General features: G+C 57.5%; 1 protein-coding gene across 3 annotated transcripts in view; it reads right to left on the minus strand.

The window, feature by feature from the left end:
• The window catches only part of KIRREL1 (kirre like nephrin family adhesion molecule 1), a 96,440-nt gene that overhangs the window by 6,669 nt on the left and 71,243 nt on the right, over positions 1–18,528 (minus strand). For 2 of the 3 annotated variants that reach the window (XM_072946317.1, XM_072946319.1), the window contains exons 2-12: positions 14,767–14,916; positions 12,893–13,042; positions 7,918–8,075; positions 5,921–6,071; positions 4,724–4,829; positions 4,467–4,615; positions 4,143–4,270; positions 3,288–3,462; positions 3,095–3,195; positions 1,379–1,577; positions 72–179 (exon numbers count right to left, since the gene is read on the minus strand). In XM_072946317.1, the coding sequence (XP_072802418.1) occupies positions 72–179; positions 1,379–1,577; positions 3,095–3,195; positions 3,288–3,462; positions 4,143–4,270; positions 4,467–4,615; positions 4,724–4,829; positions 5,921–6,071; positions 7,918–8,075; positions 12,893–13,042; positions 14,767–14,916 (1,575 nt within the window). The remainder of the gene's footprint in view (positions 1–71; positions 180–1,378; positions 1,578–3,094; positions 3,196–3,287; positions 3,463–4,142; positions 4,271–4,466; positions 4,616–4,723; positions 4,830–5,920; positions 6,072–7,917; positions 8,076–12,892; positions 13,043–14,766; positions 14,917–18,528) is intronic. The other variant, XM_072946318.1, reaches the window with a different exon arrangement.

The raw sequence follows: 18,528 nt of genomic DNA on the forward strand, positions 1-18,528 counted from the left end.
CTCGGCCCTCCCAGGCACTGCTGGTTGGGGACCCCTGGGAGAGCGGCAGCTCGCATAGGGCCCACACTCACTGCCTTTGCGGCGCCGGTAGAGGAAGAACACCAAGGCGATGAAGAAGAAGATAAGCAGGATGCCTGCGCCAATGGTGGCCCCGGCGATGATGCCCACAGGTAACACCTCTGCAGATGAGGGAAGGAAAGGGGCAGGGCTAAGGATGGAGTCACACCGGGGATCTGAGCTCAGTGCCAAGCCCCACGCACCGCTGGATTGTGCACAGGGTGGTGTGTCTGCTGAGCTGCGTTCAGTTTAAGTAGAGGGGGTATTTGAGAGGAAATCTGCATTGTGTTTGGGTTTAGACCTGAGCTTCAGCTTGATCACAGTCGGGATCAGCTTGACCCTGGTCTCGGTGCTCCGTCTGTCCCTTGCAGCCCACCTGCCTGTGAGGCTCGTCTCTCCTTCCTGGGCTGGGCTCCTCAGAGGTCAACTGTCTCCGAATTCTCCCACCTGCCACCTGTGTTCCGACCCCTTTTGCCACCTTCCCCACCTGCACGTTGTGACCACTGTAGCTGCACCTACCCTCCCAGGGCTCAGTTGGTTCCCCCTGCTCCCCAGGAATCCTGCCGCCAGCTCTCTCTCCCTTCCTGGCTGTCCTGGACGGATCAGATCTGTGTCAGGCTCTTCCCCTCCAGAAAGCCTTCCCTGCAAAGTCCCGCCTTACTCCATCTGCTCTTCCCCACCACCCCCTTGTTCTCGCTGGTGCCCTCAGCTAAGACAGAACTGAGGGGGTCCCCAGTTATTTTCCTCCTTCTCCCATGTCAAATGGCTAGTTCTTTTTTTTTTTTAAACGCTCTTTCTTGGGAGCTTCCAAAAAAAGTCAAAAGCATGCCTCTTTCATCAGGTTAGAAGTACCTTAAGCAAGGGAATATGTCTCTTATCAGACTAAGGATTAGTGAAGAGGTTGGGGAACCAAAACTTACTGGGCACCTATTATATGCCAGATACTCTAAGGATATTCTCTCATTTAATCCTCACACGAATCCAGTGAGGTAGGCAGAGTTACTGTTTCACAGATCATTTGGTTTTTCTCCATCTGAAGTCATTTGCTACTACTCTGTAAGTCCTTCACTAAACTGAAAGTTCCTGGAGGGCGGGGACATTCACATCTGCTCCCGCAGCCCCCAGCGCAGGGCCGGACACATAGCAGATTCTCCATAAATGTTTAAAAAAGCAAGTGGGTTTCCCCAGCTGAGCACCAAAGCTAGGCCCTGGTGGGCAGGATCAAGAGAGTGTTGTCTCTGAGCTGTGCTCCCGGAGAGAAGAGGGAGCGGGGTGCCCAGCCTGCCCCACGCCCTGGCTGCACAGCCAGCGCTGCCGTCACCTCGCTCTTCCAGCTGAATGATGGCCGTGCCCGGCCCGAAGCTGTTCCAGGCGGTGCAGTTGTAGTGGGTCTGGAAGTCGGCCTCCATGACGTTGTTGATGGTGAGCGTGGACAGGACCCCGCTGCCCGAGTTGGTCCTCTCCACCGTGTAGCGTTCCAGGGTCCCCACCTCCAGGAAGTTCTCCTTCCATGCCCATGCCTGGGGTGGGTGGGGAGGGCGGGACAGGGTGAGGAAAGGCAGGTGGAGGAAAGTCCTGGCTCACCCTCGAGGCACCCTCGCATCCTCACCCCGTGTGCCCTGACGCCCAGCCCCATGCTCGCCCTGCAGCAGGCCCCTGTCACAGCTGTTGCCCCAGTCCTGGCACCGAGCCTCCAGTGTAGAAGCAGAGGCTCTCAAACATGCCTGAGACGTGTGCCAGATACACCCAGCGACACTTAAACATGCAGATTCCGGCGGGGGGGGGGGCTTATCTCCTAAATATGACCCTCCAGGGGGCTGGCCCAGGAATCTCTTTTCCTGTCACAATGCCAGCTGATCCAAGGAACCAACATGTGGGAACCCCCAATGTGGCAAAACAGGTCCTGGATGGAGAGCCAGGATCTAAGCCTGGTTCTCCCCCTGAGCTGTACGGCCTCCCCTCCCCTCCCTGGGCCCCAGCTTCCTCATCTGTGGAAGGAGAGGACGAGGCTGGAGGCAGACGGCTTCCCTCCAGCGCCGACAGTCTGAGAGTCTAACCAAACATAACTCAACTCTTTCACCTTACTTTGAACCACCCCGCAGCCAGCCCTGCCAGAACACGCCCGCTAGCTCTGGCCGCCCATCCACAGACCCTGATAAGGAGTGGGAGTTGTCACAGGAGAGGGGTCTCTCCCAGGCTCCTCCATCCTCTACCCCCACGCTGGGGCATCGCCCCCTTGGGGTCCGCTCCCTCAGAGTGGAGACTGAGGGAGGGGGAGTCGCTGAGAACTGGCTCCTTTCCAGGGATCAGGCCTCCTAGCTCTGCAAGGAGGGCCCCCCGGGAGCCGAGCCGCCTGCTGCCCAGGCGGCCGTGGTAATGAAGTGTCCCTGGGCAGCCCTGGAGTTAGCCAAATGGTCATTAAATGTGATGAGGGGTTTGCCGGTTAATGGTCACGGAAGGAATTAATGGCTCATGGTGTGGGGGGCGGGGGAGGGGGGAGCGGGGAGCGGTGCAGGAGCTGGTGGGAGAAGGAAGGCAGAAGGGAGAGAGTGGACGACGGGTGGGACAGATCCGAGGCGGCAGGGTGGAGAGGCAGAGGGCAGTGGGCAGAAGAGGGGGCAAGGAAGAGACGGGGAAGCTGAGGAAAGGGGAGGAGACGAGGGAGAAGGAAGAGTGAGCGTGAAGGCCCAGGGGAACCACCAACGCACCCAGCCAGGGCTCCGCCAGACCTTTCACACCTGTGGTCACTATCACTTCTCACAGTGGCCCTGTTCCGCAGGGATCACTGCCCCCATTCTGTGGATGAGGAAACTGAGGTTCCAAACACTGCGTACTTGGCTCAAGTTCACACAAGTAAGGGAGGAGGTAGCATTTGAGCAGGGAGAGGGCCAGAGGGACAGCAAGTCAGCAGACGAGAAGCACAGGAAAGGCCAGGGGAAACGGGAGGAGCAAAGGCAAAGAAAGTGGGGAATGGAGGGGAGAGGCTGAGCTGAGCAGAGAAGCAGGCTGCTGGCCTCCGGCCTGTCCCCGGACTCACAATGCGGTCTGGGGGGGGCGTGCTCCCGATGAAACACTCCACTTTGCCGCCGTCACCCCTGACGGCGTACTGCACGGCCTCGCTGGAGATAATGGGGGGCCCTGCAAGCAAGGGGATGCGGTCAGGCCCAGCTGGAACCTGCAGCACCTACCCCACCCCACCCCCAGACCCCTGCCCCCCTCGGGCCACTCACCGTTCACATAAAGTGGCACCTCCCGCTCAGCCACTCCGATCCGAGGCACGATGGCCCGGCAGGTGTAGGTGCCGGCATCTGCCTGGGTCACCGACTTCAGCAGCAGCTGGTTGCTGTTACTCAGGACCTGGGCAGAGAGAGCAGCCTCGGGTGGGGAGCCAGGAGGCCTGGGCCCCTAGGTCCGGGTGGGCCCCCGCATTGGAGGCATTGGAAAGAAAGCAGGAAGGGCCACAAGTGAATGCCCAGAAGGGAAATAGGGTCCCAAGTCTATCTGGTCCGTCCCCTGACTGAACTGCTTCGCATTCAAACACATCATCTCTGTACGAGTGCGCAGAGATAGGGAAGGCTCAAGAGGGCAAGTGAGGCTGTGATCGTTGCACAGAGGACGCAGCCTCTTCTGGTGATCTGTTCAAGTGCTTTTCTGGCCAAATGAGGTAGGAAGTTTGGCTTGGAAATCCCTCTTTCTGCAATTTTTAGCCCAAACTGTCCAATGTAGGTCACTGTAGAGCTGCAGAATTCAGCCTTCTCCTCTCTACTGAATCATCCCAGCTTCCCCAGCCTTGTGTGCAGCATTCATTTACCAGATCTCTTGCTACTGCCGCAGCTCCACTCCGGCCCCCTCTCGTCCTCCCACCCACAGGTCGCCGTGTCCCTCCCACTGCCATTGAACCGGCCAGCTGTCTGCGAGGAGGGTGGGGCTGACTGCAAGCACTGTCCTCCTCCAAACCCCAAGATCCTGGAAATGTCCCAGGTTGAACTTGCACAATGATGCTGCTCGCCTTTGCCCCCTCCCCACTCCCGCCTGAGGCTGGGCTCCCTCCTCCCAGCGATCAGGAGAGGCAGCAAGCATCTTACCATGTTTGAGTCCTTTTTGGTCCAGGTGAGGGTGAGGGGGGGATTCCCAACCCAGACACAGGTGAGGGTCACATCAGAGCCAATGTCTGTGGTCGTGGGTTTGGGGTCAACCACAATCCGGGGGGCAACTGAGGTAGAATGGAACAGCTCTTTAGGGTCTGTCTCACTGGGGCTCAACTCCAATCTTTCTCCTCCTCCTTCTCTGGCCTGTCACTTCCCCACATCCACTCCCCCGTCTCCTCAGCCTCACAGGGCCTCCCCCACTCCAGGGGCCCTTTAAACACCTCCATCCCCATCTCAATTTCTCCTCCTGCAGCTACTCACAGTGGACGTTGACCAGCGTGCTAACATTGGTGCTCCCCACTTTGTTGTGGACCTCACAGGACACAGGCTCCGTGAAGAAGGAGTAATCAACGTTGGTCTCATAGCGACTCTCGTGGGCATCCTCAATCAAGAAGCCGCCCTTGGCCCACCTGGGGGAGGAGGCAACCCCAAGCAGGGGTCAGGCCTTGCAGGGTGCCTCCCCGCAGCTAGTGGCCTGCCCTGCCCAGCAGCCCCCACTCCTGGCCCCCCTCTCCCACCTGTAGCCCAGGATCTCGGGGTTGGCTGTGGCCTGGCACGTGAAGACGACACGCTCGCCCTCCTGCACTGTCTGTGGCTCAATGGACAGGGTCACCGTAGGAGGGTCTGCAAAGTGGAGGACAGGAAGTCAGGGTCTCTTCTGTCCCTCGGGTTTCTTTTTCTCTCCCTAGCGCATACACTGAGACCTCACCCCTGCGTGAGGACCTGGGGATTTAAGTTTGCAGTGTACCTGTTCCAATCAATAAGCCATCTTCTTCACCTTTATTCCAGGAGCCTCTAGGCTAGGGTGATGACCAAGGATACAGAAGACAAATTAGCCAGTGGATGTAACGACCAACTGTGGCCACTAGGCGTCAGTGTGGGCTTGCTAGGCTCACCAAAAGGGCTGGGGGTGGGGCATCTCTCCAATGGCTGCCCACCCTCCCCCCTCCACCGCCCGGCAGTGGGAATTTATTGAACACTTACCAAGTAGCATTCTCCATGCTATATGCTTTTCCACTATATCTCACTTAATGCTCACAACCCTGAGAAGCAGGTACAGGTCCACAATCCCTTATCTGAAACCCTTGCAACTAGATGTGCTTCAGAATTTGGAATTTTTCTAATGTTAGAAAGGTAATGGCTTGGGGGGAGGGTGCAGCTCAGTGGTAGAGCACGTGCTTAGCATGCACGAGGTCCTGGGTTCAATCTTCAGTGCCTCCATTAACAAAAATATAAAGAAAGGTAATGGTGTGCATAGACCGTTTACTCTGCCTGACCCCCAGCAGAGTCTGGGCAGCGTCCCGTAGTCACATGCATCAGTGCATCTGCAGTGAAAGGTATGGCTATTCAGACTAAGTGGGTTAAATAAAAGATTCTGAAAAGCCCAAGTTCAGGTTTTGCCAACAAATCACTTTTGGTTTGGGACTTCCAATAAGGGACTGTAGACCTGCATTTTATTTTCTGCACATATTCAGAATTAGAAACTGAGGCTCAGGGGGATTAAAGCCCTGCCCAAAGTCACCTGCTGGTTTAAACCCAGGAACTGCCTGGCTCACAGCTGATGCCTCTTCTACCAGCCCTCAGTGCACCCGGTTCAAACCAGAGCATCCCAGAGGAGGGAGAAATGCAGCATCCGTCCTGGGGCCCCAGGGGGACTCTCCTGTGCTTCTCAAAAGGTGCCCACCTCCCCCGCTCCTCCCCAGGACCCTGCTCACGGTGCACGTCGAGCTCGATGGACGTCTCCTTGCCACTCGGGATGGCCTCGTTCACGCTGCGGCAGGTGAAGACGCGCCCAATGTCCAGGTCTGTGGGGTTAATGAGCAGCTGGCTGACGGTGGTCTCCCTCTTCCCGTCCTTCAGCAGCTCCTGGGTGGGGAGGGGCCAGGCACAGTCAAGCTCCTCTGCTCTCGGGGACACCCAGTTGGAGCCGGGCTTGCTGGAGGGGGCTTTAAGCCTGAAGCTCAGCCCCTCCCCCAGCCCCTGCCTCCTCCCCAGGTTGGGTTCAGTTTGGTTTTCAATTAATACACTGTATTTTTAAGAGAAGTTTTAAATTAACAGAAAAATTGAATAGAAAATATAGAGTTCCCATATAGCCACCTCCCTGACCCCACAGTTTCCCTAATTATTAATTAATATGATGCACGAGCGTAATACAGGTGTTACAACTGATGTACCAATACTGATACGTTGCAACTCACTAAACTCCGTATTTACGTTAGAGTTCACTCTCTGTGTTGTACAGTTTTCCCTATGGCTTTGAGCCTCATTCCTGGAATTCTCTGAGCCCAGCCCGAGTCCCTCCTCTTCTGGCAAGTCTGCTTTTGCTCTCAGGACTCTCCCCCAGCCTGAACCTGTGCCCCTCGCAGCCAGTCTGTCCTGCACAGCGACCTGTGCACATCTGGCCTTGTCTCTTAGGCACCGTGTGTGCATCAGTACCGGGTCTCTCCTGCTAGACTGTAAACTCCTCGAGGGCACGGAAGGGACTCACTGGCTCAGTGAGATCCAACCTGAGGTCCCTGGGGATGGTCACAGGGACCCTTGGGCTGTTTTCTGTACTGCACGCTACCTAAGGGAAGCCACACTATCAGGCAAAGTAGAGCCTCACGATTTGACAGCCACACACGCATCCTTGCTGGACCTGATGCGGTAGTGGAACAGTACCAGCCTGGTGCAGGAACACCAGCCCCCTTGGCCTGCTTCGAAGCCCCATCGCCTTTAATTAATTTAAAAAAGAGGGTGGATGACAAATGACCATTAACAAATCAGCTTGTTTGGTTGCCAAAATATTTCAAAACGTGTAGCCCTAGAGGAGAAAAATAACACAGTTCTTGGTGGTGAAAAGGTTAAGCACCACCGAGGCCAAATTCTCGTTTGTCGAATGGTGACCCTAAGGCCAGCGAGGAGTGGACGGTCCAAGGTCATGCAGAGCTACTGTAGGTACTCCCTGGGGCCACACTCCAAGGCACCCAGGTGAGCCGTCTCTCCCCTCAATGAGCAGGGTCTCCTGCAGTTTGCTGGCTGCACATGTATTTGTCCGCTGTGGGCAGGGGCAGGAGGAACTCCAAACAGGTGATCTGAATTCTAATTCCAGCTCTGCAGTCAACTTTGCCGTGTGGTCCTGGGCAAGTCACCTGATGTCTTTCTCAGCCAGAGGGTCCTCATCGCTAAGATGCACACATGATCCCTGCCTCACCGACCTCTCAGTCGTGCCTACTGGGATCATGTACCAACTAGGGGCTGAGGGAGGAAGGTCGAGGGGCTCAGCAGAGACCACGTTCTGACCCGGGTATAAACCAGCTGTGCTGCAGGTCAGCTGTGTGACCTCGGGCAAGTCACTCAACCTCTCTGACCATCGGTTTACTCTTGGTGAGTTGGAAATAAGCTCATTTATGAAGCTCCCATGAGGATTAAGACAGACTGTCCATAACGAGCTTAGCATGCACAGTGCCTGGTACACAGTAGGTGCTTAATCAGTGTAGTTCTTGTCACTATTATTCTTCATCTCTGCCAAGTACTGAAGGGTGCTGTGAACCTGGGAATTCACTTCTCCTCTCCGAACCTCAACTTTCCCAACTGTTTATTGGGAGGATTGGACCTGATGACCTCTAGGGCCTCCTTTCCCATGGGTGACCCCTGAGTCCATCCATGGGGAAAAGGAAAGGTGACCTGAGATGAGGCCCAGGAGGGGCTGGGGGAGCAGGCAGGGTCTCACCGTGCTGGCTACAGCCCCCTCCTGCTGTGTCCCGTCCCGGAACCAGATGATGGTGGCGGCGGGCTTGGCGTTGAAGGCGCGGCACGTGAGGTTGTGGGGTGTGCCCGCCTGCAGCAGAATCACAGGACCGCCATCAATCCTGGTGTCCTCCGGGGGGACTGTGGGGAAGAGCAAAGTCAGTCCAGGGTGCAGCCAACACTGTCCTGATGACCAAAACCCCTGCCCCTGGAGGGATCCCTCCGACTGCATGTCCACCCCTTGGCGGGGCAGTGCCATCCTCACCCCCTAACTTATGCTCACCGTATCTGTCGCTCCTGTGCCCTGGGGGGCCTGGCACAGAAAGGTGGCTAGCTCCTCAGAGCTTCTTACATCCCCTCCCTCCTGTCTGGGGCAGCCGGACGAGTGGGTCTATTATAGCAACGTCCCACGTGGACTCCCTGCCTTCAGCCCCTGCTGGCCCCAACCCACCCATCCCTGCTGGCAGGCTATTTTCCCTCTAGCGCCGCTAAGACTGTGCCTCCTCCCTGCTCAGACACCTTCCATGTCTACCAGCCTCCCCGGCCACCAGCTGCAGAGCACCTCCGCCTGCTGTCCAGGACTCGCCAGGCCAAGGCCTGTGCTTTCCCACCTCCTCGTCTTGTTTCTACTGCTCTTCTCAGAGCTCCTGCTGAACCGCTGTCCATCCTGTTCACGTCCCAGCCGCTGCGCGGGGCCTCTCCTGCCACGTCCCCCTCAACCACCCGCTCGGTGGCTCCCAGGGGAACTCGGAGCTCCGAACACCATCGACCTTGTATGTGGGTTACTTATGATTATCCATGCCCCCCTCCAACAAAACTGTCATCCATGGAAAAGCAGGGACACTGTCTCGCTAATATTCCATCTCCAGTGCCTAGAATGTGGCCAAAGTAGGCTCCTGCTAAATCTGGGAACTGACCAATCGGATGTCTGAGACGAGGAAATGGCGAGCCTCCCTCTGGCCCGGCCCCACAGGCTCCTGAATGCCCAGGGAGCCGGACTGCAAGTTCCCCGAGGCCAGGGGCTGCTCATTCTCTCTTAAAGCTCCAAGGTCTAGTGCAGAAGGTGGTGGATGGCATGTCCTTGGGAACGTTAGCTGAATTACTAAGTCACTGATGAGATAAGGCCGAAGGATTTTGATTGTAATTTTGAGTTCTGGTCCGCCTCGTGTTCCTCAGGCCGGCCATGTGAAAGGGTTTTGTTTGCTTTTTGCTGGGAAAGGCCCAGAGACTCAGAGGGGGCTCTCTGAGGGAGCCCTTGAGAGGAGACCCCGGGAGGCCTCTGAGTCGAGTGGTGGGTAGGGCTGTCCTAGAGTCTGTGAAGTGGTGGTCTCTCTCCATGCTGGGGTTTCTAGGAGCAAGAAACCACTTGCAGCCCGTCCCAGCGCTCTGCTCGCCTCGTGCGTGCAGAGTGGGAGAGCGGGGTATGCTCCAGAGTTAGGATCAGGCTGCCCTGGAATTAGGTCCGGGCACCTTTAGTGATGCATCACGTGATCTTGGGTGAGGCCCTCAAGAAGGCCAGATGAGGTGCTGTACGCGGACTGTCATGGGAAGGGCATGTGTGACGTGTGCAGCGTGTCCACTTTACTGCTCGGAAAAGAGCCAGCAGCGCCTCCGCTCCCACCCTGCTGGGGAGTGACCCCTGAACCCTGGGCTCTTCCTCTTCGCTCGCTGGCGTATTTGGTTCCCAGGCTGATGGGTGCAGATTTGGAAATGGGGTGAGGAGAGGAAGGTGGAGAGAAATGGATAAAGAGCTGCCATTCAGGGTCTCCTGGTCTGTGTGGGCCTCTCCAAGGTCCCGTCCTGCCGCCACACCCCAGGAGGACAGTCCTGGATGGGCAGAGGCCCTGGGCTTCTGCTGGGGAGGCACCGCGTCCAGCTTCCGAGGGGAAGACCTCCCCGCCCATTGGTTCTCCCCTCCCTTGGAACGCTGCCCTTCACCCTTTGTTCACTAGCCCACCTTTCTCTTGGCATCTGGGGCAAAGGAAAATAAGGCTGGGCGTTGTCTGCTCAGCCATCACTGCCACGCTCAGATGGCATGTGTCCACGTATAGTTTATGAACATTTTTATGATCCGTGACTTAAATTTGCACATCAATATATCCATGTGTCTGCAGCCTCAGTTTCCTTGTTTCTAAAATTTCAGGAAGCACACTGACATGTTTCCCAGAGTCGTTACCGTGACGGCAAAACCAGATCGAGGATGTGAAGCCAACTGTAAACTGTAACGTGATCGACAGCATCTCCACCTTCACTGAACGCTCACCACGTGTCAGCTCGTGCCTCGTGTGCATGACTTCATTGACTCCTCACCACCAAGGCTATCTCATGAATCCTTTCATGGTAAATACCACCCACCCCCATTGACAGATAAGGCATCGAGGCCCAGGGAGGTCAGGCAGATGTGCTCAGAGACAGGAGTCACTGAAACAGCCGTGCTGGGAAGTGGACCAGGCCCGCTGACCCCGAGCCACGCTCGTCACCTCCGCACTCAAGTGGTTATTGCTGTAAATAATGAGGAAGCTGAGGCCTGCAGATCTATATTACGTCTGCCTCTGCCTCTGCGAGGGCGGGAGGCAGCTGCTCCGAGGCCGGGGCTGGTCTGGGGTGGCGGCTGGACCATGGAGGGGCGTGGCTGCAGATGGGGGGAGGTTGAGAGGTTGGCCGAGGGCAGGGAGCCTGGTTCCAGGCACTGAGAACAGCCCACTCTCCACTCTGTCCTGCCTAGTCTCTGGGCCCCCGGCTGCCATGGACCAAGGCTGTGTGCAAGCAGGCAAGCAGGGAGGCGCCACAAAATGCCCTGCTGCCTTCTGGCCTCCATGTGGCTGCAAGAGGCAGGGAGCTGGAGAGTTCCAGAGGGACAAGGTTGGGGGAGGAGGAGTGAGGGGAAAGGAGGAGCCGGATTAATCGTTCATCTCATGCTCTTAGGGCTCCTTCGGCTCCCCTCATCCGCCCAAACCGTCCAGACTCCAAAGGCTCACATCCTCAACACCGATCGTGCGCCCTCCAAACAAACCAGTCAGCTCCCCTGTCATGTGGTTCTCCCTCACTGACTTGCAAGCTTTTTTAACCAGGTACTCCTCCATTGATGTTCTCCTCTGCCAGGAAGCCTTCTTTGATTGAATCAAGCCACCGGATGCCATGCTAAGTCCTTGTTCCTGTACTATCCAGGGGCTTGGTCGGCCTGCACTCATCTCTATTTCTCCATCTCTGTGCTGGGCTAAGAGCAGGAAGGGAGAGGAGTATCAGCGCCCCCTCACGGGACAGGTGTTCTCCAGCTCAGAAGTACACCTTCCAGGACCCACGCCGAGGCAGTTAGGGAGGGGGGAAAAGCAGAGAGAAGGTCTCGTAAGAACCTCATGTTCCCTCAGAACGCCTGGACCAGCGCGGGGGCTCATACCCTCTTCAGCGAGGGACAGAAGTTGATGTCTTGGCATCCCCTGCCTCCCCCCGGCGGTCAGCTGACTCCCGTTCCCTCGCCTCCATCCTGCTCCCTGCTAATTCTGCCCATTTTGTCCCCACCGGAGAGGAAAAGCATGTCATCCAGCAGCCTTGAGTGCTAGTCCCGCAGGGCCTGTACATCCAGAGACACTGGCTGTCGGTCCCTCCAGTCCTCACTTGTCCTGACACCTCACATCTGTCCAGACCTTCACGGTTTACACCTCCCTGCTCAGGGAGCAGCAAAGCGGCAGTTGCTAAGAAAAGGCTGGCATCACTATGCCACGTGACCGAGGACGCTGCTGTCCGCAGGTCATGGCCGCTTCAGGGTCGTGATGCCAAGACAGCCCAGGTCTCTCGACTCCCAGGTCACCCGCAGGCGACCTGTCCCATTCTCCCCCTTCTCCCCCATGTAGACACCTTCCTTGTGCCCAAACTCATTCATCTCACTTGTCTCAGGGCCCCTCCCCTTCCTCCCACCCCTCCAGGGGGCGTCCCCCACTTCAAGGATTTCAGGGTTGGGGAGAGAAAAAGAGAGGGAGCAGGAGAGATCAGATGGAGGCAGGAAAAAGGAAAGGGGCAGAGGTGAAGACAGAAGGGAAGAAGGAGGGTCACAGGCAGGCAGAGCCGAGCCGGAGACAGAGCACAGCAGAAGCAGGGCCCAGCCGGGCACCAGAGCTGGAGGGAGACAGAAAGACGGATGGAGCCAGAGGTACCGCCAGGGAGGTAGCAGGGTGGCGGGTGGGGGTGGCGGGTCAGAGCTGGCCTCATTCCTGTACTGTGTGCAGGACAGAATCCCCTCATTATGCAAATGGCCCCGGATGTTACCATAGAGGGACATCTGCTCTGTGCCCCATGGGCGGCAGCTGGGGGCAAGGCTTCCTCCAGAGGCCCCCGCCCCACCCCCTCCTCAGTTCTCAGCCCTCAAGGCCCATTCCTTCCAGTCCTGCTCCCCTGTTCCCTGAGGAGGCCTGAGGTGAAGCCAAGGAGGAGGGATGAGTGCCGAGGGTGGAAACGAGGCAGCGAAGAGGAGGAGGGGCTGAGTATGGAGGAAAAGGAGCCAAGGGGGCAGTTTCTTGGGCTCCGAGGCAGCAGAGGAGGAGAGGAAGGGAGTCGCCTTCTCACCGACAAGTCCATCTGCTGGGAGAGGCCGGGGTGTCCATCACCCCAACTCGCCTCCACTCTGGTGGGGAGCGCCTATGGCCACAAGGCGGAGCCCAGTCCCTGTGACCTGGGCACAGGCTGGGGCCGACAGGATGCCAGAGCTCGCACACCCCACGTGTCCCACCAGTGCGCGCCCACGTGCCCGTCTTGCTCTCTTCTGTCTGAACTTGGCTTTGGGAGAAGTTTACAGGATCTGGGGAGGGAAAGCTAGGGAGATAGTAGGGGCAGACAGGAAGCCAGGAACAGAGAGAGAGAGGCTGGGAAACAAAAGAGAAAACTGGAGAAGCGGGGGCAGCCAGGGCAGCAACAGAAAGAGACAGGAGAAGGCTGGGGGCCCTGCAGGAGGTGGGGGTCATTACTGAGCACGGTGAGCTTGGCTCGCCGGGAGCGCAGGGCGGCCTCCGTGGCCTGGCACTCGTAAGAGGCGTCGTCAGAGAGCTCCGCATCTGCGATCTCCAGGTTGTGCTGCCCGGCGTCCGCGGAGCCCACGACCCGGTACCGCGGCCAGGCTGCAGGAACAGAGAGGGCGAGCTAGGGAATCAGCCTGGACCACCCAGCCCCCAAGGGTGCACCCTCTTCCCACGTCAGGGTCCGCATCCCATCTCGGGGCCCGCACTCCTCCCTCCACCCGCTCCTGGGACCCCACGGGCCCTTGACAAGGATGAGGTCCCCACGCAGACACCGCGATGCCACAACCTCCCACAGTGAGGCTGGGAGCCATAAAGCAGGAGGAGCGATGGGGGAGAGCGGAAGAGGGAGTTGAGCAGGAGCAGATGAAATCTCCGAAGCTGTTTGCAGACAAATGTCTCTCATAATAATAGGAAAGAAAGGGGAAAAAAAGGCAGACAGCAGGGAGAAACAGAGAGGGAGGGGGAGGGTGTGTGGGCGCTAGGAAATATAGGCCATCTCAGCGCAGACATGAGCTCACTGGGGCCAGAGGGAAGCCCAGGGCAAGCTACGGTCTCACCCTCACTCACCCAGGGAAGGTCCTGCCAGCCCCCCAAAGGAGCCCCTAAACTGAGTCAGTCCCCTGCAGAAGCCGTGGCTACAGTGGGCGCACCTCCGAGCCTCTGGCCTCTCCATCCTCCCTCCTGCGCCCCTCTTCCCACTCCTCCGTGCCCCTCTCTAGTACCCCTCTCTCCTGGTCCTGGCACCAGCTCCCTCCCACCAGCTCCCTCTGTCCAGAGGCTATTGATTCTTCTCACTCCATATCTATTGATCTCTCTCTTTCCCAGTTTCTTTCTGTTTCTATCATCAATAGATCCACCAGCCCCATCTCTTTCCTTCGTACAGATTGCTCTATACAGACAAATTTCCCCCACCTGTACTAAAACACGGAGCCCACAGCAAATAATCATCTCAGCCCCCAGAACAAGAAGAAGAAAAATAGACAATCTCCCCCCTGCTTTTATCATCACACCGCCTTACAGTGAACACTGTTCTCACGAGGCACGTTCTCTCATTTGGCTCAAACCTCACCAACACCTTGATCAGGCAGGCGGACCTGTGACTCGTGCCTGTTTCACACAGGAGTAAATGAAGGCCCAGAGAGGTGAGGTGGCAGAGGCAGGACCAGTACCCAGGTGTCCTGATTTCCTGTCCACTCTGCCCGGCGGCCTCTCCACAGCTACGTTTTCTTGCTCTGGAATATAGGGTTTTCTTCCTCCTTGAGTCATGTTTGTTTCAGCAGTGGCTCCATAGTGCTTAAGAAAGGCTTGTTGAATGAATAAATAACTAAGTGCTCAGGCTGATATTAAAATGAGTTTTTGGCCCCTGAGCAGACACAGCCTGGGTGGGGGGTCAGGAGAGAGGCTGGAGAAAAGCCAGCCTGGCAGGAGACACTTGCAGGATGGAGAAGTTGCCTGCGTCCTCCTCCTGCGAGAGCAGGGGCTTGGGGCTTCCGAGACCCTCCCGCTTTGCCTGTCTGCCTGCAAGTCTCTTACGTAAAGGTCTCTGGATTTCCCTTGATCTCTCAGGCTTCCCGCTGGCCTTTCATGAGCCAGTCCACAGCCAGGAGGAAAGGTGGAGCTGTGGGGTTTGGAAAGCAGTGGAGACAGAGCTCAGGAGGAGAGGGAGAGACAGACACACACACAAATGGCAGAGGGGAGGCTGGAGCGCAGAGAAGGAGCGTGGTGTGGGACGGGGTGGTGGGGGTCCAGGAGTCCTTGTTGGTTGGGGAGGGATGCAGACAGGGGAGAGTCTGGAGGCTGGGCTGGCTGGCGGCCCCACTCACCTTTGAGGCCCTGGCCCATGCCCAGCGCCAGCCCGTCCTTGGTCCATTGCACGATCCCGGAGTAGTTGAGCAGCACGCAGGGCAGCACGGCCCGCTGTCCGGCCACCACAGTCTGGTCGGCTGGCTCCTGGCTGAAGCGGGTCTGGGTCCCTGGCAAAGCCAAAGCCGTCACTGGGTGAGGGGTTGAGTGAGGACAGGGCTCCACCAAGAGGCCACGCCTCCCGGGCTCCCACTCCCACCAGATGATGGGTGAGAGTCCAGTCCTGGCCCCACTGCAGCCCCAACCCCTTCCCTGCAGGATGCCACGTGCCAGCCCTTGATTCCTCCGCTTGCTGGGGTGGCCCAAGGGAATGGGCTTCAGGCGCGTGATCAGACAAAGTGGTGCAGTGTTATGTAAAGTCTGTAGACACCAGACTAGCCCGACCCTCTCATTTTACAGAAGAGGACATTGGAGCCGAGGGAGAAGTGTCACCTTCCCGAGGGCACCCAGAGAGTTAAGGACAGAACCTCCGCACCTCGGGTCCCGGGCTCTTGCTCAATCACCTCTCCCGCGCTCCCCTGCCCGACTCCCACGTCAATGGGTGATGCATCCATAACAAATCCTGCTGGGGATGCTGTGGTCCACCTCCATCCTTGAGACAGGCGTAGACCACCATCCCCCTACTTGGACGTGCGTACATGAGCCCATGTGAGGTGACACACGTGTGCCACCACGCCAAGTACAATTCCCCCATGAACACACCCAGTAAGTGCTCAAAGGCAGATTCCAGGGACAGGCACATCCACAGTGTGTGTATAAGCTTCCTGGGTCCCAAAGTGGCTCTGAGCCCACCTCTGCACACTTTCCGTTTCGTGTGTGCACCCTTGCTGCCAGGCTCTGGAGGCATGAGTGCGTACACAGGGACACACCTGCCCACGCCCGCCTCCCGCCCCGCACCGTGGGAGCTGAGAGCCACGTGACCGGGTTCCACTCGCCCTCTGGCTGCGGGAGCCACACACGGCTGCCCGGCTGGCAGCTCGGCCGGGAGCATTTGATTAGAGAGCTGCAGAGTAATTGCCTTTAATTGTGGGGCCTAAATGGAGCAGGGAATTGGACTGCGGGTTTCTTCGCCCCTCCACCGCTCCCACCCACCCACCCAACCCAGCACGGGTTGGCCTGGTGGGGGGGCAGTTCTGGGTACCATGCTGTGACCATCGGTTCCCTGGGCTGGACTACAGGGAAGAGAATGGGAGACGGAGGGGCTGCGGGACAGCACAGGGAGAGGTCTGGGGCTTCCCACGCACGTCCCCAATCTGTCACACGCTGTAACCAAAATCAGTTTTCCCTGGAACTCAGGAGATTCCTCCCCCTTCTTTCCCTCCTCAGCTCCCATAATCCCCACATCCAACTCTTTCAAACCCAGCCTTCCAAAAGTTCCCTGATCCTCCATCACTCCTGTGTGTAAGCCAATGGAACTTGTCCCTCCCCATTCCAAGACCTTCCTCTAAGTCACCAGAAACAGAACCCTAGTCTTCTTGTCCTTGCTCTACCTCCTCCTCCGCCTCCATATTTCCCCTTCTCTCCAAACCCGGCCCACATTTCCCCCTTCCAGGAAGTCCTCCTAGATTGATCTTTTAGATCCTTAGGCAAACACAGCTTGTCCCACCTTTCAGCCCTGCCGTCACAGCTCTATCCTTGGGATTTCCTGTCCCAAACCATCAGGGCCTGTGCTCATGCTTTTGTTTGTCATGGGGTAGAGGGCAGCTGCTGGGTGGGGGTGATTGCTCTATCTGTTCCACCAGAATGGAAACCTCTTCTCAAGACCAAGGGCCATGCTCTCTCTTCCCTTGGAATCGCCCTGGACATCTGACATCCACATTGGTTGGTGCACATAAAGGGGACCGAGGCTAGGAGCAGACTGATGGCCAGCATACGAGTTAATACAATGAGGCAACCCTGTTTGGTTAAGTGTGCAAATCCAGCTCTTTGGGTCTGCAGGGGGTCAGGAAGTTAGAAACAGGGCCCCTCCCCCGAACACTGTGTGAGCATCTCCCCAACTCTGCTTGACCCGACACCCCATCCACGACTTCTAAAGAAGGAAAGGATAAGGCTCGCCTCTGTTTCCTGGGATGGGTGGCAGGTGCTGAGATCCTGGGGGAGGGGATGGGTCAGGTGAGCAGCCAGCATTATTAATTCAGGCATTGCCCTCATTATTATTCAAATTTATTCATATCATTGCGCATTTCTCTAGTGCAGCTACATGCTGCAAACTCTCTACGCTCACGTTTCTCCTTCCCACGGCCCCCGGAGCCCAAGTCAAGGGCTCTGGAGCAGAGTGGCCTGTGAGCTCTGGCTCAGAGATGGAATTTACATTCACAGCTTTCCTGTGCGGGTCCTGGACACCTTGGTCTCCTGTCAAAGTCTCCCGAGGACAGAGAGAAGCAGGCTCCTTGTCCTGTGGGAGCAAGGAGGTAGCTCGCCCTGCAGCAGGACGGAGGTGGGAAGCCTTGAGAGTCAGAGATGGCATCTCGCCAGAGGGAGGGAGGGCTGATGTGACCTTGGGCATGTCACTGCCCCATCCTGGCCTCCTCCGTGTGCTCACCTGTACAATGACAAGTCTGGACTGAGGACTGCAAAGGTCCCTTCGGGGAACAGAGGTTTAGGAGACAGACTTAGGCGTGCATAGTGACTCCGACGCTTCCTACCAGTGTGACCGTGGCCGAATGACTCTCTAAGCCTCACTTTCCTCAGTGGTAAACTGGGAGAAGGGGGGACGATGGATGACACCTACACTGGACTGCTGGGGAGTTAAATGGGATGAGGGGTGTGACATTCCCCTGCACGTGCCCACTGGGTGGTAGCTATGACCTTTTTTATCCTGGGCAGTTAGATCATCAGGGGACCGGCAGGAACTTGAGCAGTGACGTGGCAGAGAGCATCCATCATCCTGGGGATGCTGAAGCACGACGCCCTCCTGGTGTGGGCCTGGGTGAGGCCGTTTAGTCTGGAGACCGGGGGATGGAAGCAGCGACCTCAAAGAAGGTCCAGGGAAGACGGGAAATGAAGGATCTCGGGAATTCAACGCGGCGGGAAGGGGCAGGTGCTGAGCCTGTGCAAGTGGCAGGCCCCAAAAGAGCCCCTGCAGCCAAGACAGTGTCTGAGGTAGATGGGCTGTCCTGACCCGGATCACGATTAGGAGAAAGCCCCGAGCCTGTCCTGCCACCACCAAGTTCCCCTCTCTCTACTTTGCACACTCTGGGTTTTTGTCCTTGTCTCCGTGCCCTTGCTCAGGCCTACCCCTGGGTAGGACACTGCCCCCCCTCACCCTCCTTGGGAGTCAAACAGTCACCTCCTCTAGGAAGTCTTCCCTGACTTGCCTGCATGCCCTCAGAGCCCTCTGGACTCACTTCCCACCTCTGCAACAGTAGGTCCACGCTGCACTGCCCACCCCTGCCTGGCCCAGGGAAAACTCCTTGCATCTGGACTGTGTCACTCAGAGCACCAGCCCCATCACCCAGCACAGGGCCTGGCTGCCAGGCGCATGCCAGGTGTTCCAAATAAGTCTGTAGAATGATGGAGTGAAAATGAGTGAATGCCTGAAAAAACTGTCCTGCCTGTGCACCGCCGTCGAGGAAAGGCAGAACACCCCGGCCCCCAGGTCAGGCTCACAGACTCCAGCAAAGGCAGACAGGCTGGGAGGGTGGAGGCACAGGACAGGACTCTCCCTGCAGGGAAAGGAGGAGCAGTCCTGGGAGGCTCCCTGAAGGAGGGAGCATGGAGCA

This window comes from Vicugna pacos, chromosome 21 (genome assembly GCF_048564905.1).
Source record: "Vicugna pacos chromosome 21, VicPac4, whole genome shotgun sequence".
Lineage (NCBI taxonomy): Eukaryota > Metazoa > Chordata > Mammalia > Artiodactyla > Camelidae > Vicugna > Vicugna pacos.